Source organism: Pteronotus mesoamericanus, unplaced genomic scaffold (assembly GCF_021234165.1).
Source record: "Pteronotus mesoamericanus isolate MK-2021 breed Mesoamerican mustached bat unplaced genomic scaffold, CSHL_Meso_final scaffold_651, whole genome shotgun sequence".
Taxonomy (NCBI): domain Eukaryota; kingdom Metazoa; phylum Chordata; class Mammalia; order Chiroptera; family Mormoopidae; genus Pteronotus; species Pteronotus mesoamericanus.
The window spans coordinates 46,092,082-46,117,119 of NW_026555325.1; the positions used below are offsets into that span (position 1 = coordinate 46,092,082).

Consider the following 25,038-nt stretch of genomic DNA (forward strand, 5'->3'; position numbering starts at 1 on the left):
ACCTGTTCTGTGATATTTATTGATGTGTTCTTGATAATATATTAGTTAAACTCACCTACCTTTTTTTATTGTATCAGTGCCGTTGCCAGCTCTTTGTCATTTGAACATTCCTCATATCTGGGAATGAACTGGGTTTCCCAAGCCAGCTGCTTGCAGGAGGTTGTGTTCTTTGCTCTGTTTTTGATATTTGCCATCATTGTCTCAATGTACTATTCACTTATCCCCACAGGTTTAATCCTACTCCACTCCTTGGGGCTTCCCTTAAGATCATACCTGCTTCAGGGAGCCCTTATATATCCCTTTTTTAATTCTTTCCATTATGTATTCTTTATTAGATTGCTAAAAATGAAGTTTAGGTATTTCTTTAACGCACATGGTTACTTTTGAATGATATCCAAGAGGAGGATTGATAAATTATTGCATAATGTTTCCACAAATATACTGTTGAATACTTAATTATATTTGTCGTTATTTTGCGATGGTATTTGATGTAAAAAATCAAGCCTTGACAATGTCTTGACAGTAATGCATACAAGTCGTCATTCAGACCACTAAAACAAATAACCTAAAACTTCTAACATCATCTGACTTGGTTCATTAAAACACATAAATATAAATTTCTTTCTCTCACATGTAAGGCTCTTTAACATACATACTTCATATACACAGTTTATGTTAAACACAATAGTCTATGTTAAACACAAGCACTTTTCTCTAAAAAAATTCTAAAAACCAGTAGTTCACATCACTGTTTTCTCCAGGATATTTATTCATTCTCTTGTCTTTCTTAGCTAACATGAAAAGCATTCTGCATTTATGAGCTGATAGAACATAGGCTCTGAGGTGCTATATTACATGAGAAATAATCATTCCATTCCCAGGGACTAAGTTGGCACTAAGGAAGATAAATGTTTTTTCTAGATCTTCTCTTAGAACATTAATCAAGTTCACACACACAAAAAAAACCACAACAAATATATCAGAGGCATCCAACATGGATTGGTAATAAATGACCATCTTAAGTGGTATGAGGAATTCTCAAATTAGACAAAACCACTCCAATTTTTGTCAGAAATTTCTGGTTTGTTTGTTTTTTTTAAAAAAAGGAAATCTCTACTTCTTCCTCACTAATGTTAGATAAAGTGTGTGAGCAAAACCATTAACATCTAAGACAACTGAATAGTGGCTTAATTATTCTTTTGAGTTGCTGAATTCTGAGAGCAAAACCACTGCAACTATAAGGGTGAGTCATTGGATCAATTCTGAGTTGTCCCTAAACATTCTTACCAAAATTGTTTTTGCCATGTCCAGTTGTATGTGGACAGACAGGACAGCATTCCCCAGATGGAGTTACAGGGTCGGCACATTCAAGCACTTCCTGGCACTGTATCTTGTCACAAAGAATGGCTCCATTGTCACAGACGCAGATCTGGCAAGGGGCAGGTTTCCAAATGTCTCTGTTTAAGTACATCTGACCATTCTGAGTGCAGGCTATTTCTTCACCATATCCTTCTAGAATTTAAAAAAAAAAAAAAAGAATATTAGTAACCTGAAATTTCAGACTCTAGGAAATAACTAAAAAATGAGTCATCTTGTGGCTTCTAAAAAATTCTGGGCTGAGAGTAACCTCCTAAGGATGCAAAAGACAAATAAACTTACTTCATTTAGTATTTACATCTAAAACAATACATAATTCAAAATAAAATGATTATGATACTTATATCTTAGCATGACAGGGAAAGAAAAAGAAGTGATCCGAAGTACGTATGCTTAATCAGAGAAGCCCTCCCAAAAGGCTTTATTATTGAAAGCATAAATAACAAAATATGGGAAGATCAGTAAGGCAGAATAAAAACAAACTATTACCAGTAGAAAGTCTATCCAGAGCCAGAGAAGTCTCCCCCATCGCCCAAAATGGTGTCGGGGGAGGTTCTTACACCGAGCACATGAAAAGCAAGATAATCGGATAAAGAAAAAGCCATCCCTTCCCCATTCCCAGGTGGGGGCTGAGACCAGGGAAGGCAGACATATTCACCATAGAAGTCAAATTGGCACAGGGTGAGGAGCTAGACCAAAGAGGCCTGTGTAGGTCTAGCCTGGGAAAAGGAGGGATTGGTTGGGTAGTGGACTCACCTAAAACATGCAAAAGCTTGGGAACTTAAATGGTCATTTTGAGAAAGCCCCTGGTTTGCCCCACACCCAAGCTAATATAATCCCAGAGGAACAAAGAAATATTCTGGCTCATGACTGGCTTGTTTATGACCTGCACTCACACAGTGAACTAGCTTGCTCTCTCCATGAGCCACATGGCCTTAGCAGCCACATGGCCTTTGACCTCCAGGAGGGAGCCTCTTGCTCTCTCTTGCCCACCTGATGATGCACTGGCTGGTGGGTCTATGCACTCTTTCACCTTGGAGCTTGTGACTATCTGGCTCCAGCAGCCATTTGGCCCATGGCTGTGCAGACCTCACATGTGAGCAATAGGAGGGAACCTGAAATGGACAGCAGCCAAGAACAAGCTGGCTGGATGGGCACTAGGATGTTTCTGCCTGTGGGCCCCAAGGGACTGTACTTTAAAATGGAGCAGGAACTCTGGATGCTGCCTTTTGTCTCGGTCTCGCGGAGGGGATGGGCTGTGAGATGGCAGTCCACCATCCTCCCAGATGGTTCAGCACCTCAACAAAACCTCTCCTTTTGTACCGACTGCCTCACAAGTTTGACTTTTGTGGTGACAGGCAGCCAAACCTGTTTTTTTGTTCTCCCCCCTTTTCAAAACCACGTGAAAGGGGGAGAAAAATAATAGTTCTAAATAGAACACATAATTTTAGTGTTTGGTGAGTCCTTTGTGACTTTCAACTCAGCAGAAACTTTAGATTAGTAAATTCTGCAACAACAGAGGACACTGTATTCTTATACCATGAAGAAAATATTTTTCAAAAAGTGTATGGGTTTATTAACATTAGTTTTAAAAATAAGGTTAAAAAAGAATAATAGTGACCTATTTTATGGAATACATTTACATTAGATATCCTGAACTAAAGGTGCTTGCTAAATTGTAACAAAAATGCAAAGCTTACACAGCAATGCAGTAATTATCTTTGCATCAAAATTAATTAAGGAAAGTCATGACCAAAATAATATGGTAAGCTATTATAAAATATCTGCCAAATATTTTACATATTTAGGCAAAAATTTAATGCAGACCTGGAAAACATATAAATACATAGTAATGTCAATTCTATTGTACATTTATTACAAAATAAACACACACATCTTTAACTTTGTAATATTTAACAAACTGTAGTATTTTAAAATGTGATGTGGGTCACATCCTTTCTTGATTTCTTCAGGAGCTTCCCAACTACTTAATTTCAAAACTTCTTTCTAAAGCCCAAAGGCCCTCCCTCCCAGACCTTGCACGATTCGATCCCTTTGCCTGGCACTACCTCTCTTTCCCTGATCTCAGGCTCCCATAGCTCACCATTATGGTTTCCTTACTTGTGAACTGCCCCCACAATTCTTCCCTGACAACCTTATAAAAGTAGACTTCCTTTACCTAATTGATTTGCTTCACAGAACTCTTCAAAGTACCCATTTATTCATCCAACCACTCATTCATTTTTATTGTATGCAAGGTAATTAAACAGTTCCTACAATGTGAACAGATAGGCAAAGATCACTGCCTTCCTAAAATTTATCATGATTAATATTAATTTAATTATTCTTATTTGTTTATTTTCTTATCTCATTTATTAGACAATAAATTCCATGAGGGTAAGGATTAGTGTGGCTTGTTCAATGTGGTTATCTCTAAAGCTAGACACAATACTTTGCAGAGAGCCAACATTCAACAAATATTTGTTCAATGGATGGATGTAAGTAAATGAATGAAAGTAAATTATAGCTCATTAACTTAATTGCACCAGCATTAACTTTGTACTTTACAAAAATAAAACAAAGAATTTAAAAATGCATTTGAAATTAGTTTATGAGAGAAAATCATTTGTCAATATAGACTCAAATGATAATACAGAACTATGAATGAAAATATTTCAAGTTAGAATAAAAGCTTTAGCCCAGATATCCATCTTCTTAGGTTTAGAATGTCTTTATTGGACAACATTCTTCTCACTGCTCTGTAGGACACTGTTTCACCTATTTAGTCTTTCATCACAGATATTTGTCTACTGGAGAATTGCTTTCAAAACATGACACTACTTCTGGTTCTTTGCTATTCATAAGAAGAGCATGAAATTTTAATTTGTTTCATTTTCATCAAAAGATTTTCATCATATAATACACAGCTAATCAATAAAACTGCATTGATTCTGTGTACTATATACAGCTCTGCATAGTGCTATTAAAAGTATTTTAACTAAGGAAAATATAAATCTATTTTCATATGCTTTTTGACAAGACTATTTTGGGAAAAAAAATAGACATTTGTACATCAAATAAGCTGTGTTACTTTTAAATGAAAATCCACTCTGAAGCCATATAGTTCCACAATGAACAATTCAACAAACTACAACCTATACGGAAATGGACTTACATCTATAGTCCATTAAACAATTCCATTAAGTAAATAAATTAATAGTAATTTTGTTCACTAATTACAAGCACTAAAGACCAATGGCTGAAAATGAGATACACTACAAATTCAATAAGCTTGCATCTCCCTTTCCACACCCTGAGGACAAAAGTATTCATATGTTTTTACTGAGGACTAAGTACTAAGTATGTGCCTAGTACAGCATGAGAAAAATACCGAAGGTATATGTGTTCTGTTCTCAAAAGTATATATTATTATTGTGATGTAGATCAATTGCATCAATGAAACAATTAGACATGTGGAAATAGAAAATATGAACAACAAACAAACAATAAGCAAGATGACATGCAGCACTGTTGTTGATGAATTATCTTTAAAACATTTGACAGACTCTTTTGGGGTGAGTTAACCCTACTGTCTGCAGCTCCTTCAGGGCTGGAATTGATAGACCTGTGCTAACTCTTAGAAGGTCAGTTTCTTCCTGAAAGTTTAAAACAGCATGACCTCAATCCAAGGGACAAAGAAGTGGGTCACTATATTTCTTTCTTTAAATGACAATGTTAAAAATTAGTTTTATACTCTGAGTCATCACTGGTCTTTTTCCCCTGAGAATTTATAAATAAATTTAAGATGATGTGGAAAGTTAGTTGGAATGCTTTTAAATGGCAAGGAGATGAAAAACCACATTCACTGTTAAAGTTTGCCTTCTCTCCCCCGCACAAGGATACATGCACATCACAGAGGGCTCGAGAACTCAGTGAACTCTCATTGTTCATGTCTGAATGAAAGACATGTACAAAGAACACTGGGTAGAAAATACAGGGTGTCCTGCAGTTCTCGGCTTTGAACATGGTAGTTGTGCACCTAATGATTAGGTTGACCCTTCTGTTTTCCACATAGATATTTATTTAAATGAAAAGAAAAGTAAAATAGGAAGCAAAATTGCAGCCAATTTGCAGAAAAGTTGTCATGACATAATTATTTTATGAATAACAATATTATAAAAGTAACTGAATGGGAATTTGCATGTGACATTCTGAGAGACTCAATATTGTGTTCCTGATTCCTCTACACAAACCATAAAAGTAACCCAAAGATGACATTAATATTTCTCCAAGGTCTAGAAATTTAAAAAAATTATTGGCCTTAAAATACATGGTTAAAAAAATATTTTTTTATAAAATCTGAAAAGGAATTCTAAAACCATGATATTGTGACACTTGTGATTTTGCTATTTATGTTTCTTTAATATTCCTAAAATTGAGGAGAGATGGTGTGTAGCTGACAGTATTGCCATTCTTTTGTAATCTCCCATGGTGTTGTAACTTCTAAAAATTTTACCTTCCAAGCTACAGGACTCTTTTACCCTTACCGAATATTCTAACAAATTGAACCAATCTATTGTGAAATCATTACCACAAGCATCTTGGCACTGGTATCTTAGAAAGAAAAGATATATTTTTATCTGACCACATTTTATTTGAGAGTAACTCAACTTTCCTGTATTACTTATATATCCTCATAAATTTGTCTTCTCATTAAGCTTATGTGCTTTTAAATTTAGTTGTAAGAATTCAGTTCTTAATCACTAGATGGCAGACCAAATCTATCATCTTATTATGATATACAATTAGAGTCCCAGTCGATGGACCACACCCTGGGTCCACGTTCTTTTATATAATTATACTCATGCAAAAAAAAAAAAAAAGCCTTCATCAAAATGACCATATTGAAACCTTTGACTGTCAGGAAAGATGTGATTCTTTTTGTATATTAAATTATTGTGTCTACCTAAGGAATCTGAAAAATGTGTAAGTTCCCAAGATTATGCTGGACATCACTTAGACATTAGCAGAAGTTCTTCCTTGCAAAAATAAAGGTGTTCGTGTGTCACAAAATTATTAAATCTCTTATTTAGACATTTTTCTCCACTGGCCAGTAAGCTCCTTGGGAACCAGACATACGTTCATCTCAGTAACCTTCACACCCAATGTCATATAATCAGTCTTTGATAAATATATTTGTGGCATGGATGGATACCTGAGTAAATGAAGAAGCTAGTTCACTGACATACTTATTTTAAAAATAGTACATGAAGCTCTCTTTCCCTCTTCTTGAAACTTCCCAGAGAAGATATGCATTAGGACACCTGTTTTGAATGAAAGGGAAACTGGTCACTTGGTGGTTCTTGCCAAGTATGTCTCTGATGTCTTGACCTCTATGTGGCCAGAAAGGAAAAATGATGTGTCAATCACAGCAGCTCATACTGTGGAACAATTTTCAGAATGTTATAGCAGCTCTTCAGCCTTCCTGACCCAGCTGGCCTCAGTCCCTTCTGGGGCTGTGAAGGTCTGGGCTAACAGTAAAGGTCTTGGAAGGGCCAGAAGTATGGCACTGCCGGCTGGTGTCCTCGTAAAGTGGGCAGCAGATCTTAACGGAACAAAGGAGGCAGCAGCAGAGCGGCCTCACTTGTCCCTCCAGACCAAACCACAGATGCTGCCTTTACCAATGCACAGCACAGTCCTAGACACTGGATTCAGTTCCAGAGGCTCTCCCAAGCCAATCCCTCCCTTCTTTGTTTCATCATAAGAGGTTAGAGTATTTAATTCTTCCTTTAGACTCCTCTGAGTAAATGCCAACAATTCCACATCATCATTTCTCTTTCCTTACCTGATCTCAAACTTTGAAAACTTAGATACATATGAAGCCACCAAGAATAGTTGAGTGGGATCAGTTACATATTAGGACAGTATTTTTCCACCTCAGCCTCAAGGCCTGTGAGAGGGTAGATGGGTAGGTGTATATGAAACAAGCCTGTGGAATTTTGCATCTTTTGTTCTTCAATCCACCTACAGACTTTTACTTCCCAATGAGCCTCCCAAACCTCTTTTTAGGGTGGTTATTCAAATTATTACTTTTTTGATGTTTTCTTCCTCTCCTGGAGAACAATCATAGTTTATAATTTAAATATAATAACAATTAATTTTGAAAACATATCTTGGAATCTGAGAAAGTAAAAAGACAACTCATAAACAGCGTTTTAGTGGAGGGTACAAGTAAAAAGAATTAGACAAACTGTCTACAAAGGTGGTTAGTTTTTTCAATGTACCCATCAAACATTTCTCAATCCATATGCAAAGGCTTTTCAGTTAACTAGTAAAACTGCTGTTTTAACTTTCCTTAAAATGGAAAAAATTAAAAAGAAAATCTCTCCTATTAGCTACTAAAGTTTCTTTCCATGTGTCACTGGGAAATGATTGTGGCCAAAACGTGAAACTAAAATTACACACAATGCACTTGCAACACTCATCTACAATTTTGTCTGGAAAACCAACTTTCTGTCTGCTAATACACTTGACATAGATTTTTTGTCCTCCAAAAACATGGCTCAAACTATTGAATATAAAAACACCAAAAAGAGAATTTGGCCTGCCTTATATTGAACACAGTAGAAATTTCAGTAGTAATTTCTATAGAAAACCCTAGTCTTACTTTCTAACATTATCTTTAGTGAATAATTAAGTGGAATCCTTGCAGTGCCGAATGTGCCTCCCTACCTAAATGCATCAATAGTTCTGAGTGTCTTGAATGAAGTCTGTTTACTTAATCTCTCCTCAGAAGGATACTGCTTGAAATAAAGAAGAGAACCAAAAATCTACCTAGCTACTCCTCTTTTAAATGAGTGGTAGGATATTTTTAGAATCAATTCAATTCTGTGTGTTATGATTTCTTTGTAGCTGTATTTTTGCTTTCCTTTTTTATCCTTCCTAATACAAAAGAATATTTAGGCCTCTAGAGAAAATACAGACATTGTAGTCAGTTCATGCTTCTAAATCATCCTCCACAGACTTATTCTTTATTCACTGCCCTTGTCCTGACCAGGTTGTAGTCTAGAGATAGATTAAGTAACAAACTGAGCAATATATAGTACCCATTAGCCTACTCTGACCACCTCACGAAAAATTAAAGATCACCACACACACATACACATACCTATGTCACCCTCGATCAACCAATCCCTGATTTTTTTTTCTTTAAATGTAGTATTTATCACTTTCAAACCTACCATATTATTGTATTTACCATTTATTGTTTATCTCCCCATGATAGAATTAGGACATCACAAGGGTAAATATAGTTTATTATTCTGGCTTGGTCGTTGATATACCTTGATGTCTTAGAATAGTGTTAGTATCACTGTTAGATGCTCAATAAATATTTGTTGAGTTAATCTGTTCAGAATTAATTGTTTGTGTTAGCAGCTTTGGAGGGTGGAATTTTTTTTGTAATACTCTATATAAAAGGAACCAATTGTAAGAGTACCAAGAAAGAGCTCTAGGCCATATTGAATGAAAGTTATTTGCTTCGGTCCTGTGGTTATTATATAATATTTAGAAAAGGCCCATGTTTTTTTGCTGGTATTCAAATGTGGGCCACATCTACAGGGATATAAAATACCTGGTATTGTGTTCCCACAATGTATTAATGTTATTTATTCCAGATATTATATCCTGAAAAACCATATATTTTATTCATTTTTTTTAACTAAAATGAGTTATTTTTATATTATGAGAGAACACTCAGTATGGGATATTCAGATGGGTATAAAATTAAATATTTTATATAAAACGTGTTTGGAATCAATTCAACTCTGTATCTCATGATTTCTTTTTAGCTACATTTTGTTTTCCTTTTCTGTCTTCCTTGATACAGATGGATATTTAGGCTTCTAGAGAAAATACAGACATTGTAGTCAGTTTGACTCTTCTAATCCATTTTTTACTGATCTATCCTTCATTCACTGCTCTCATCCTGACCACATTGAAATTTCTTTTACAATGAACCATTCCACAGTTTTCAATGATTTTTTCAATCACATTGCCTTTACTATCAAATATTCTAAAATATTTGGAAGTGTCTAAAGGTGACCTAAGGTGTTGTGCTGTTTCCTCCAGAGCTCGCTTCTGGAGGAAGGTGGGCACTCGTGCTTTCATCCTGAAAGCAGAATTTCTATGTTTATCTACCTGGGTATATTCAGAGACTGGGATCTGTAATACCCATTTTTTTCCTGATCTATCTAGGTTTTGTTTATGTCTATTTTGTAGCTACTATAAAAGTGGATTCACTGAAGAACAGACATGAAAATAGATTTTACTCTTCTTTCTGGCATTCCCTACCAAATCACTATTAGAGCAGCTAACAGACTCCTTAAAATAAGACTAATATCATTATTTCAGAATTAAAATCCTTTTCTTTAACTTCATGTTCACAGCATATTTCTATAATAAACATTAATGATTGTAGAGAAGCAATTTTATTTGCTGCAGCTTTAGATCAAGCCTTAGTGTGTACCAAACCTCAGCACTAGAAAAATGCCGCAGCAATAGTCACAAAGAGAAAGAAGCTGTTGCCTTTACTGGGAAGTTGTAATAATAACCTTCTAGATGCACAGCAAAGTTATTCACTGGGAAATTTTTGTGCTTGTAGGGGGAACAGTAGACAAGAAAAGCAAAGATAGATGCAGGAGGAGGAGGAGGGAGGAGGAAGAAGTGGAGGGGAAGAGAGAGGAGGAAGACCAACAACCAAAGTAATCATTTCTTCCCCCATATGCTTCTACTACATTGAGAAGGAAAATCTGCAAGTTTATTTAGCAAAATACAGAACTAAATTAGGGATATTTCACTATCTTACAGTTGGATAATAAATATACAAAAAAAATGAAATCTAAGGTTTTAACCTGTGAATTCTTGTGCATCTGAGAAGCAATTTTCCTTAATAAGTAAACAAATGGAAACCAATATAAAATACTCTTATGTACAGGAAATGTGAACATGAAAAGTTTTATTGAAATTCCAAAAGCTTTAAATTATTAATAATCATTTGAGGAGGGTATAAGGGGATTAAATATCAATGGAAAAATACAATAAATATTAAATAAAAAATTATTCCTTGAAGTTTTGTTTTAATTCTGAATTTTATCATTACTATTTAACTCATATTTTAATTTCTTAAAACATAGTGACTATAAAGAAAATATCTATAACAAAAATTTGATATTTTCTTAAAATATATGTGGAAAGGTAAAAAATTTTCAAAATTTTTAAATTATTTGTTGAATCCCAGATATATATGGAACACTTATTTTGTACTAAACACAATGGTTTGCAGGTGTTGAGATCAGAGAATAATGTAGAACATTTGCTAACCTGTGGAGTATAAAATTTAGGTTGGATAAACAGACAAATTAATTGGTTCTTTGCTTTAGTAAAGGAAAAGTGTGCCTTAGTTTCTCTATTTAATATATAGATTAAGATAAAATATGAGCTTTAACTTTTAGACAAAATGAAATATTCTAGGATATCATAAATAAATTTGCCTTAAATTGCTGCCGAAAGTTAATCCAAATGAATTAGTCAATCTGGCAAAAGGAATGGAGGACTTATTTAATCCATTTAGTCAATATTTATTTATACAGCAAGTTTTATTGAATACTTGTCTAGTGCAAGAGCATACTCTGGATCATGAAATGAGACATTTGGAGTCCAGTTTCCTTGCCAAAAACAATCAAAATATACAGAAGTTGCAATAGGCAATGAAACTTTCTTGTAGGAAAAAAATAAGTTTGCACATATAGGCAGTTCATTCTGGAAAATTTGCATACACACTGAAATTTTATAAACTCAATTCTATTTTCTCATTAACTATATGAGTCCTGGGCCCTTTTGAATTATTGGCCTTTGTCCTTGAAATCTCCCTCTGCGTCTAAGAGGTCTTTTCCTAATGATATTTATTTTAATTAACTACAACCAGTTCTCAGGAACATCAACTTGAAGATTTTCTAGAATTCCAAACAAAAACAACCTGTAATCACAGCAAGAAAAAAACGTTATGTTTGTAAAAGCAAACTTCAAATAAGTAGAAGTTGAACAAAATATAGAATTTCAAAAGCATTAGATCAAGCATAGATTGATCACCTATTTGACTGACCTTCGTTGACCTATTTGGTAACAAAGTATATCTTGAACCTTAGGACAGTCTGACTCACACAAGTAAAAGAGTAGACACTCACCAATGCGCACCATCCAACAAGTCCCCACAGCAAAACAACCTTGTGGCTTAGGGCACAGTTTCAAGATCCCTGTGTGATTTTTAGGCTTCCTTGGATATTTTTGTCTTCCACTATCTTTAGTATGAAGATTAATTTCAAAGTACAAAGTAATTTGAAAGAAACATCAAAATATCATAATGTATGCCTTTTGATAATAGTGTTTATTTATTTAACAACTATGTATTACCTGTTTCTTTGTCAAGCATTGGAAATACAGGGATAAGGTAATGAATGCCACCTACGAAGCCCAAAGACTAGTGAAAAAACTGGCCCAGCAACAGACTAGTAGAATACAGTTTTTAAAGTATAAAACTAGAAGCAAACCAAGTTGTTGTGGGAATACTTAAAAGAGGCACTTTGCTTAGGCTGGAGAAGTTTATGTAAGAGAAGTCAAAGGAGTTCTGTGATTCAAGTTCTATAATTTCCTTATTTATTTTTAATACTTTTTAAGGTTTTTTTTTCTTTTTAGGTGAAAAACCTAAGATCCAAAGTGGTTTCTTCCAAAAAATCATTCCAAGTGGTGTAATATTGTCACTCCTGGCCCATTGCTGGTAACTGGCAATGGACTCTTTTTCTCTGCCAACTGGCCCTGAGGACCTAGGGGAGCACGGGCGCTTCCTCTCACTCAGTACTTCCTATTTTCCCTCCCTAGCCATTTCTTCTCTTGTCTGAGAGCAAAACAACAGCACTCTTGTTTCTCAGCCTCCCGGTGCCTCCATAGCTAGGTGCCCAAGAGGGGAGCAGGCATGCCAACCGGCAGTGCAGAAGCCAGGACACTTGCACACGGCAATGTGAGAGGAATCAGTTGCCACTGAGACTAAATCTGGCAACACTGTGATGAATTATAAATGTGTTTTCCAAGTTCCAATTCTACAGCCATTTGGAAATTTAGCAAAGCCAATTTTAAATACCATTTTTCAAATTTAGATACAAAATTCAGGATTATACTGCTTTGACATTTTAGAAAGTCAAAAATAGTTGTATCGTATAATGTCTAGTTTGAAAGACAATGAGATTCGTCCATGGATGCTAGTTTATAATTTAGAAAACAGTGTGAATTAAGGAATCAAATACCTGTGCTAGAAGTTCACTTATTTTATACTTAGCAAATTCATTCATATCCGTTTTCAGATTACTTAAGTATTTACCAAGAGTCTACTTTAAGTTTCACTACATATCATGCCAGGGAGATACAAAAGTGAAAGGCACACAAGCTACTCCAGAAGAGCTTTTAACTGAGAAAATAAAAAGGAATATTATGAAATTATTTGCTTTTCAAAAAATGTTTACTAAGGGTTACATAAATATAAAATGTCTTCTGTTCAGCTTTTTCTCCAATGACCACAATTAGTTAAAGTAACCAATTGTCTACGTAAAACACTAAGTTGAGGGATTATGTATAAGAAATCGAAAAAGAAGGGATCACTATGAGTTGAACTTATCTGAAGAAGGGTAATTATAAGTGGGTTCTAAAACAAGCATTGAAAAATGCAAGACAGGTGAATGGCGGGGGTGTGGAAGGCTGCCTGGGTGGGGAGCTGGAGCCACCTAGAAGAGTCATGGAAAGAAGGGCAGACGTGCCATAGCGGGAGTGAAGAAAGGGGGTGTGAATCCATGAAACACCACATAGAAAATACGAAGGGTTTGATTAACTATCATTAAGATAACATATTACAAAAATTAAAAAATAACTTCAGAGGTTTAGGAAAGAATAGAAGAAGTAACATCTATTGGATATGGTTATGAACCGAATCGTGTCCCGCCCCCCTAAAAAATTAATTGACATTATTTGCATATAAGTCCTCTGAACATAAAATTACTTTAGATGAGAGGCTCAGAGAGACACAGACACATATGATGGAGGCTGAGACTGAAGTGCTGCAGCTGCAAACCAAGGAAGGATTCTCCCTCCACAGGTTTCAGAGAGCATGGCCCTGCCAACACCTTGGTTTTGGATTTCTATCTCCAGGATTCTGAGATAATGCATATCCATTGTTTTAAGCCACTAAATTTGTTGTGCTTTGTTACGCAGCAGCCCTTGAATACTACATGTTACAATGTTACATCTCTACAGGATACAAGAATGAGTCGACACTGAATGAAATAGAAATTTGGAAAGATACATAAATTTAATTAGAAAATTCTACATCCTATTTAAGGTACATTGGGATGAATATTAAAGAAGAATAACCCAGTACAAATATTAATAGCTATTATTTATGTGTTGTAAGAGGTATGTTAAATGCTTTATGAAAGTTTCATTCTTAATCCTTACAACCAACCTGGTAGAAGCTTGGAGTCGATCCAAATCACAAAGTCAGTGAGGGACAGAGCTAATATTAGACAATCCCACACTCTCCCCCTACATTCTAAGGTAGGCAATTGGACTGCCACTTTAGGAATAAGGGGGAAAAAAGTTTGTATATATGAAATTTAAAATTCACGCTCTAGATGTAAAATTTTGAATAAGTGAGAGGAGTAAACTGACAATTCATAGGAAGAGTGAAAAGCAAGAGTAGTCTGGATTTACTTGAAAGGAAGAAAAAGAGAGTAAAGTATGGTGTAACTTAGAAATAGGAAACAGAAGTGATTACAATAGTTTTTGTGTTTTAATGAATTTGTTGTCAAAGGGAAGCAAGCAAAACATACTAAGAATGTGAACTCCATTCTTTCTATTCAGCTCCCCACTCTAAATGGTCAGTATTTCACTTCCTGATGTTATGCTTGTGTAGCCACCAAATGTTACCATCTTAATATCCTGTAAAATTTCCCCTAGCTTCCTGGGGCTTCACAGAAAATTGGTGGGGAAAACTGTCTCCATGACACAAACAAGCCTTCCAGCATTTTGATGAGTATGGATAGTAAATGACTGCATACCAACTGCTATTCAGTTCTTTTTTAGATTGGTTTATAGAACACAGGAAATGAAATTTTCCCCCAGAAAATTCCACTTGCATTATACAAACATGACTCCCTTAATAGCAAAAAATATACTGTATTCTATCTACTTTATTTACACCAAGGAGCTAATGCTGAAAAAGCCATTAGGAACGATTCAGTAAAATTCAACATTAAAAAATACTACTTAAAGCAAACACTATCAACCACCTGCTTTTTAAATTACGTTATTCAAGTTATTTCCTTTCATTTTTCTGAAGTCTGAACTAGTCTTTACAAAAAGTCTTAATTGTTGGGTTTTTTTTTTAGAGATTATTTTATATTTACATAGCATCTTCTTCAAGAACTTTAGATGCTTTCCAGACATTACATCTAATTAATCCCCACAACAACCCTGTGAGGTAGGTATTACTCCCATTTACAAATTAGGAAGACTGAAACACAGAAGTTAAGTGACTTGCCCAAGGTCACACAGTTAAATTCACTGTAGCCTTAGACTCTCAGTTCCCAGTTTAATTTCACATTAGAGAATCTTTATTTATTTTTATTTTATTTTTTTTATTTTTTTAAATTTATTTACTTTTTAAATACATTTGTATCTTCCTCCCCCCCACCTCTTTCCCTTGCCCCCTCCCACCTTCCCTCCCTCAGCTCTTCCCCTTTGGTTTTGTCCATGAGTCCTTGCTATATGTTCCTTGACTTTCCCCTTCCCTTCCCTTTCCCTGCCCCCCCTTCCCTCTTGTCTCTGTTGATTTCTTTTCCTTTCAGTGTTGCTGGTCATATTTTCCTTGCATCTTTGCATTGTTGGTTAGGTTCCGCTTATAGGTGAGATCATATGGTATTTGCCTTTTGCCCCCTGGCTTATTTCACTTAGCATGATGCTCTCCAGTTCCATCCATGCTGTCGCAAAGTTTAGTACTTCTTTTTTTCTTTCTGCTGCGCAGTATTCCATTGTGTATATGTACCATAATTTTTTGATCCAATCATCTATTAATGGGCATTTAGGTTGCTTCCAAGACTTGGCTATTGTAAATTGTGCTGCTATGAACATTGGGGTGCATAGGTTCTTTTGTATTGGCGTTTTGGTGTTCTCAGGGTACAGTCCCAGCAGGGGAATCGCTGGATCAAAAAAAAGTCTTAATTGTTTTTTATTTAATCTTTTGTTCAGAGTTTTGAAAATAAAACTTCCTCCAAGAACCAAGCTACAACTTCAATTTTTTCCTGTTTAATAATCATCGGTTCAGTAGTAATCAATCTGGCTATCAATAACTATTAGAAGTAAAAGCAAATAATAGAATAAATGTGATTGTTCATTTTATTTTATAATAATAAAAGAGAGATCTAATAAAAAATTTAACCCTGGCTCACTTACATACCTATTTGATAAAGGATAATTGGGTGAATCTGCACCTTCTTATGATGATAATGGAATAGCAGAGATTAAAAGTTATTTAATGGAAACTTATTGGCTAAATATCAAGTACAAAGGCTGATGAGATTTATCATGAGCTCAGCCAAACTTTTCATGACTGAACCATATTAGCAAATAAGATGACAATGTAGACTGGATAGAAAAGAAACTTAAATTACAGAAATTTCTCTGGAGTTGTAGAGGATCAGCCAGAGGGGAATAAGGCCATATGTGGCATCTGAACTGCTAAACAGAAGAGTAGATTTAAAGGTTTTATTTCCTGCCCATCTACATTCACCAGTTATTTCTCTTGAAATTAGGAATTCTAAAGCATAAACCAAATCATTCTCTATATACACACCAAATTGCATATATATTCAACATTATTCTACCTCCATTCATAAAGTTAAGGTTTTTAACCCCTTGTGGGCTCCTAGACTTTAGATTCCTTTAACTCTCTGTGGAGTGAGTGAAGAGTTTACTCAGAACTTACAGGGATATTAAACATGCAGTGATAACTCTCTCCAAGCCATGACTTTATGCTATTTTATGCCAGCCCATGTATGATGAATTATAAACTCCACCATTTTGAGTTTTCTAAAGACATCAGAAACCTAAAAATTGATTTTTAAATAGGAACTTCATTATATTTAAAATTATTTTGGATTAATTTAGCTTCACAATCATTTAGTTCAGTGTTGATCTTAAGAGTTAAATAATTTAAAATATCAGTAAAGGAAAAAGCCAATGTGAAAATAAAGTACTAAAATGTTTATTCTCTAACACTTGGTTTATATGGATTCTTTACCATGGTCATATTTTGTGTGATGGAAAGTGACTATTTCAAACTTCTGTCAGTTATGATTACTAACACCAAATAAATATTTCCTATTTTTAATGATATTGTTAATACTTAAGTGTTTTATTATTTAAAAAAGTATTTTTCTTTCCTAATATTTAAAACACATTTATAGAATTATATTTCTTTTCATGCTGTTAAACGAAGGTGACATTCAAGAAAAGTGATATGGTACTTAGAACACATCAAGTGGAACATTCTGCAGAATTTCTTAAGAGGAAAAGGAAATCAGCTCTTTGGCAATTATACTAAAATGTCAAAAAGTCCTAAAACGCAGGAGAATAAGTTCTGTTTCTTAGTAAAACATGCAAATAAAATACAGATGTTCCTTGACTCACAGAGGGTTATGTCCCAATGTAAGTTGACTACACCTAACCAACCAAACATCCTAGCTTAGTGTAGCAGAGCTTAAACATGCTAGGAACACGGTGTCTAAAAACCACTGAAGACAGTACACCATAGAATACTCCTTACTGACCTTCATGATTGTTTACCCAACTTGGACCTGTGGCTTGATGCTGCTGCCCAGCATCATGAGAAGGTATCATGCTGAATATTGCTAGCCCAGGAAAAGATCACTGTGTATCACTTCATGATAAAGTGGAAAAATTGGAAGTCAAATCATGTAATTTAGGGACACTCCATAATGTAAATCAAATCTAACATTCCATAGAGAAGTAGCATTGTAATTTAAAAAATGAATTCCAACTAGGCCTAACTTCAGCAATAACAAAAATGACCATATTTAATAAAATTAAATGTATACAACCCAGAATAATATACAGAGGCCTTGGAAAGGTCTTGGCAGGGAGAAGAAATAAATTGAGGTCTCCAAAGAAATATCCACATAAATACTCCAAAATATGCTAAGGCAATGAACAGAGAGAATATGATCTTTTTCTATCCAACAAATATTGAACACCTACTCCGTGCCATTTGTCCACTAAGTACTAGAACTAAACAAAACAGAAGAAAACATTCTAAGTACCTATAGCCCAATGAGGAAGACAGTCATATAATCAAGCAACTGAACTACATAATAAATACATTGATTAAAAAAAATACAGAATGCTAAAGGAGGACATACAAGCATTGGGGAAGGCCTCTTGTAGGAGGAATAGGTTAGTCCTTCCTGGGGAGGAGGTATGCCAGGTTAGAACTGAGAATGTAGTAGAATTTATCCAGGAGCTATGTGTAACTTACTATGGCTGGAAAAAAGAGAGGGACGGAAAAGGGGAAAAAAAGGAACGAGAAGCTGAGTGGTGGGGTAAAGGGAAAGGGCTGGAAGAAAAGGCAGCATCCTGAGTCTGGAGCACAGATTTCTGATGCACTTCAGGCCTCCTTCTGGGGCTCCTCCTTTATAGTAAGTTGAGCTCTGTCAACTCAGATGAAAAGAATGAGTAATGAATGGGGAATGAGAGGACAAACTTGCAGCTCTGACTAATAAGACTTTAGATGTATTTTGACTCCTCATCTAGTCACTGGGAACCCCTAAAAGGCAAAGATGGAAAGAGAGGAGCTGAGGAATCTTAAGCTTTTAGTTTTATTTTGAATTTTTAACTCTGGCAGTGAAAATTACTTGTTATGAAAACATTGGCAAATAACTTTTTTGATCCTCAAAATATTTTATCTAAAAACTAAGAGTAATATACGCCCCTACACAAGGTTGTTTTGAGGATCAAATAGATGTGAAAGTGCTTTGAAAAATCAATGTGTTATTCAAACACAATTGTTTTTTAGCATAAAGGTTCCCAGGCTTCTCTTGTCCATCTCTACCACATTTACATGTGTATCAAAAGCAAATTCATGCTCAGGAACTCTTTTCCCTTTACGGGGACCTATCACAATCTAGAGTAAGGTGAGGGAGGAGAGAGAAATCATGTATTGTATTATATTGGCAGAAATCTGTTTGCATAGAGCTATGAACAGTGAAGGAATCCTGTTTCTCCCACAAAACACCTTGAGCTCAAGTATTTAACAACCATGGTTCTGGTCTGTCCACATAAATAACATCACAAAACAGTGCACTCAGATTTCAAGAAGAGCACTAATAAGACATAGGGCAGAAGGGAAATGTGATTTCTGCAGGGCAGGAGGAACTTTTCTGATTTAGCATATTCTGGACAAAGCAATTAGTTGGGCCTGTTAATGTCACAATACCTGACCTACCTCCCATGCCAATACACCTGTACTTAATGTAATCACAGTCAGAAAGATTTTAAGGCTAGTTATATGGCACCTTGACAAGAGGATTTTTAAGTCATGGCAGAATATGATCATATTTTATGCTATTTCAGTTCTTTTTTCACTCAAATATTTCACCCAAAACCATTCCCTTAAAAATCATGTGCTCTGTGACTTTAAATGCTGTGTATCCCTCATACTGAATGGTCTCTTTTTCAATTTTTTTAAAAATTTCAGCCTTGATTTTGTTTTATACTAGTGCTTCTCAAATATGGCTTTGAATCTGTTGAGTCACTCAAATAATTTTTTAAAATATCAACTCCTCGACCCTACCTTTTGTTATTCTGATTGGTTTTGCAACAGGAAATCTGTATTTTCAAAAAAGCTTCTCTAGTATTGCAATGCCAGATTTGGGAATAATCACTATAGTCGTCACAATAAACACTTCCATAGATGCACTACTTCTTTAATAAATAGAGAAACAACAAGAAAACTATTGTTCCTCAGTATGAGCATGCCCATTTGTGGCCTTTTTTCCTATGTCCAGTTGTTAGAGAATAATATATTTTTTGTTCCTTCTTTATACTAACATAGACAAAAAACTAAATGGTATTCTCCACCACAGGAAAATTTACCACTAACAACTACCACAAACCTAAACTCTCACTCAATAATCATCTTCTAAAAGAACAAACACTCTTAAATTAAATTCACTTAAATCATTATGACCCATTTGTATTTTAGTAATACATCTCCCTGAAAAAGTATCCAATTTGCATGCATACGGTGAGATTCTGGTGTGAATATAAGAAGTTAGAAAGCTCCCCGAGAATCTGGTGTGCCTTTATGACCCACTAGTGGGTTGTGTCACTGGGTATAATTCACACACCAAAAAAAGAAAGAAATCTCAAGAAAAACATTTCACAGGGAGAATTTAACAAGAAAAAACAACAACTACCTTACAGAAAACAGATGGCGACCGTTACTAGAGTTGGAAAGGTGTCAGCTGTGCCTTCAGCTTGATTTTTCTGTTCTTTTATAAATTGGCAGCGAAAAGCCCTAACTTTTTACCAAAAAAGGGGTCCAGCCCATAAATAATTTGTTAAAGAAATCTGAAAAATCCATATTTTGAATATGCAATATGTACAATGGCTAAAGAATGACTTTTTAGTTCCTTTTGAGATGATTCTGAGATATTCCTTAAATATGCAAGAATAGGTAAAGGGAAAATAGTGTGAATAAAATAATAGTTTATATGTCAAATGTTAATTTTGTTTTCATCTTTTAAAATCCTCCTCTCTTTTACCAGCAAAAACCACTAGGTGATGTTAATGTTCATACATCACCTACTTAACGTCAAAATGGACAAATTATAGTAAAAGGCCGAAGTAACTATTTTCAAGTTAGGAATCACAGAGTGACTTAATTGTATATTATGTGCACTCATTCAAACTTTATTTATGCTAAGATTTAGGGGAAGAGTTTGGATTATAATTTAGCTATTTGTTAAAGAAATATATTATGCAGCTACATTACAGACAATATTATGTCAGGAGGTTTATGGTAGTACAAAGTTCGTGCCCCCATGTGGCATGAATGCTTTAGTTGTTTTAAATTGTACTCTTTTAGTGATTCTGTCTATAGTAGTTATGAATTTTATGACCATAACTGACCTTGAAGCAAAGAAAAATGAAAGAAATGAGCAGTTAACTAAAGTAAGATGTCCGTATTGTGATAGTCTAAAGACCTTTTGGACCACAGAATTAAAATACTTTTCCCTCCTCATATTATTTCAGTTCAATTTGACAAAATGTATTTTCTATATTCTTCTGTGCCAGACACTTCCCTGGACACTGGTGACAGATTGATGGATGAAACATCCTGAAAACTTTTACTTCTGAATAAAAACGGTCTCACCTGGTTTTGCATAAGAATTTTCATTTCTCCAGTAACTCATCGAAAGATGACAGTACTTTGAACATAGAATCTATGTGTATACTTTTGGATGGTTTACACCAAATCCTATTAATCACAGAAATATTGTAAAAAGGGATTCCGTGAAAAAAATGTTTGACTTTTCACTTACAGAAATAACAGAAAAGAGATTAAATTTTCCTTAGAATTTCTTTTAAAAATCAATTACTCATTCAACAGCTATTTATTGAGCACATAATATATACTCAATTTCAAAAGAGTGCTTACACCTATAAAAGTTGATCATATTCATCTCTAATTTTTGCTTTACTACTTCCTAGACTACACTTTCCACTGAGACAGAGTATTGCTTGCGATGTTCAAATCTGTATTCTTGACATCCAGCAGGGAGACAGAGTGGGTGCTCATTGCAGCTGTATGAACTAACTGGGAAGGAAGGAAAACAAATTAGAGGACTGCTACCATATTTATACAGCCACTTTGGCTCTGAAGAGTTTTCGCAACTTTTATCATCTCTTCTACAAGAATAAGCATTCATTTAATTTTATAGATGAAGAAATATTCAAAAGATAAACCAGTCTGCAATCCTATACTTTGCACAAGTAACTGAAATTTGAGTCCAGTTTTTAAATCCCATGTCATATCAAAAAGCTCAATATATTTTGTTTTCTTTCACTTAACACATATATGTGCTGAGAAACTACTATATATTAGGCACAATACCAGCATTAGGAATGTGCGAATAGAACATAAGTTTATTCCTCAAGGAGCTTTGCACACTAGTGGAAGGCAACAGAAAATAACCAAATAAATACATAATCGTATAGTATGTCGAATAGTGACAAGTGTTACAAAGAAAACTGCAGCAAGGTGAAGACAGAGAGAGTGCTAGGAGAGAAATGAATTAAGTGGGGAAAGGAGAATGAGGTTAATTTGGATAATGGGGAATAATCTCACAAATAAATTAGAGTATGAGCAGACATCTGAAGAAAATAGCATAGTATTTTATTTTTTCAAAAAACATTCTTATTAGGAAAAATGTCATCTTTAAGTACTGGTATCATTGACAGCAATTTAAGTTCTTTCTTGGGTTACAGAAAATGATTTTGACAGTTGAGTATATTGTAAAGTTCATACAATGGGACACTTTGCCCATGTTATTTAGCAAATAAAACACAAAGCATCAAAAGTATTCCTTTCTGTCCTAAAACTATTAACACTATGTCAAAAATTTCGAGAATATAGGACAACCATTCACTGAAAAATTTAACTTTTGCTTAAAGAATTCTCAGCTAAAAAAAAATGACAATGAGTTAGATCATCTTATGACACCATGACAAATAAAACACAAAGCATCAAAAGTATTCCTTTCTGTCCTAAAACTATTAACACTATGTCAAAAATTTCGAGAATATAGGACAACCATTCACTGAAAAATTTAACTTTTGCTTTAAGAATTCTCAGCTAAAAAAAAATGACAATGAGTTAGATCATCTTATGACACCATGATAGAGACTTTATGGCCATTTTATTGGACAAGATAGCACTGGACTTTAAGAGCCAAAGGTTGGCTGTGAGCTGCTGTTGGGCACAAGGGCAGCTGTAAGCACCCTGGTAATTCATGAAGAAAGGCATGCATCACAAGCAGGTAGATTTCTGTTGAGCAGAAACAACAATCAAATAGACTTAGAGGTCAATGATAAGACACTCAGCCTGTCTAGACCTGGGGGAAGGAAAATATGACAATTCTTCATGCCACTTGGCTTCAGGAGAACACACTGATGATACTCTGTTTTGCCCCAAATGGTGAAAATCCTGCAAATTTAATGAACTGTGAATTTAAGAACTGAATTTACAGAAATACTCAACTATTATTCAATTAGTAATACAGTCCCTCCAAGAGAATTTCATACATGTATGAAACTTTCAGTTAAATTCACCTCTTACGCTTAGTAAACAAATTAAAAGCAAAAGGGAGACATTCTACATGTTAATAACTACATAGTTCTCATAATTATATTTGAATATTTTAAAATGGTGATTTCTTTTTAATCCTCACATGAGGATATGTTTATTGATTTTAGAGAGCGAGGAAGGGGGAGAGACAGAGAGAGAGAGAGATATCAATGTGAGACAGAAACATTAGTCAGTTGCCTCCGATACACACCTCGACCAGGGATTGAACCCACAAACTAGGAATGTGCCCTGACCAGGAATCAAACCTGCAACATTTTGCTGTACCACATGACACTCTAACCAACTGAGTTACCCAGACAGGGATATATCTGAATATTTTTAACAAAATAATTCTATGTAATATAACTGTTAAGATGTCAATATTAAGTTTTGAGTTGATTCATAAGATAATAGGTTTTGATTTCAAGGTACCTGTTAATTCATCCACTAAGGTTCATATTTTGATTGTCTATATTAAAATGTCTGTTATTTAAGAAATTATGTCATCGAGATGAATGGACATGTGATTAAACATGCTCATGGCAAGGTTCTCTGACCTCAAAAGGCCAGAATAGCCACGTTTTACATCTATTTTTATGATATGTAATCATGCCCTACTTTTTAGAGACATAAGTAGAAGTTTCCTACCACATCAACATTCCAGAATAACAGTATCACTTTGGTATAGACAACTTCAGAAAATCAGAGAAAAAAAGAGGACTTATTTTAGGAAAGGTTACAGACCTGATTGCATGTTAAAATTTTTTTCAAAACTTTTGCTAATCAAATAAAATGAATTTTGTCTGCTTAAGGGAGATATAGAAATAACTTTATTAGTCCTGGCTTCAAATTTTAAACATTTTAAACAAATCTAGTTTTTAAAATTTAAAAACTATATTAACTTTCTAATAATTTGACTGTACTTTTACTTAAGCCAAATACCGTGAATCATTTTAGAAAAGCAAAATAGAATTAAAAAAACAATGAATGAGAATCAAATACACAATATAAAGGATTAAATGATACATAATTTTAACCATCCACTTAATTTACTGTAAAAATCAATAAAATAATATTAAGTATTCACTGCCTGTGAATGTCTGTCTTGAAACTTTGGAAATAACAACTAGGGAGATACTTCAGTATATATTCAGAGATAAGGGGCTGAAGATAGGATGTTCCGGGGAAACATTTTAGAATTCGGTTTCCCTCATACTGAGTATTCTATCAAGGGAGTAAGTGGAAGAAATGCCAGAAAGTGTCAGTTGCTTCCAATCACAGAAATCTTGAACACTAACAGTGTTGGATTTAACTTGGTTGATGGTGAGATGAGAGCACTGAAATCTTGTCCTCTGTTGAGCAGCAAAAAAAAGAAGGAAGATTGAATTTCCTGAGATTGTAGAGTAAACTGAGAGAATCACAGAGGAGAGTAAGATTGCATGCAGCAAACCAGGTAGGTGGTCATTACTCTGGTCCTAGTAGGAATTGAGGAGGGTTCAGCCTAAGGACAGAGGAGGAAAAATAGAAAGAAGCTAGAGAGGCCACGTGAAGCCGATGTTGGTGAGAGAGTCAGGGGAGTTCGGAAGTTAGGCTTTTACAAGGCGAAGACTTTTGGGAGCAGTTTGTCCCGCCTTGAAGAGTGAAAAGACAATTTCTTTTGCTTTTCTTTCATGTGTCTATTTCTCAACAAGGGATTGCGGAAATAAATAGGAAATCACTACCCCACCCTCATGGTCCTTATAGTCTAGTGAGGATACAGGCATAAAGACTGGTTCACCATTCCTAAAAGTTCTTATTTCACTAATTTAAAAAAAAATGCCACATGCAGAAAATGATATAGTGATCCGTGTTTCTTGGTGTCAACATTCCTAGCTCAAACATCTTCTTTATGCCACTCTGTTCATACCTCAAGTTCTCTGCTCTGTTCCAAACTCAGTTGCTTAATAACTTATCATCCACTCACCTGCTAGGAAACCTTCACAGAGTTGATAGTAATTATAACCTGAACCTGAAAACTATTTCTATTAAGGTAGCTGACAATAAAACATAACAATCTCTTGGAAATTTCTAGACTATATTGGAGTAAATCATTTTCAACAGCTTTGCATAAACCAAATTCAACTGATGAACTATAG

At 34.7% G+C, this 25,038-nt stretch overlaps 1 protein-coding gene across 1 annotated transcript in view; it reads right to left on the reverse strand.

Annotated features, from left to right (window-relative positions):
• COL5A2 (collagen type V alpha 2 chain) overlaps positions 1-25,038 on the reverse strand; it is a 136,756-nt gene that overhangs the window by 67,667 nt on the left and 44,051 nt on the right. The window contains exon 2 of the mRNA XM_054562679.1: positions 1,288-1,512. Within this exon, the coding sequence (XP_054418654.1) occupies positions 1,288-1,512 (225 nt within the window). The remainder of the gene's footprint in view (positions 1-1,287; positions 1,513-25,038) is intronic.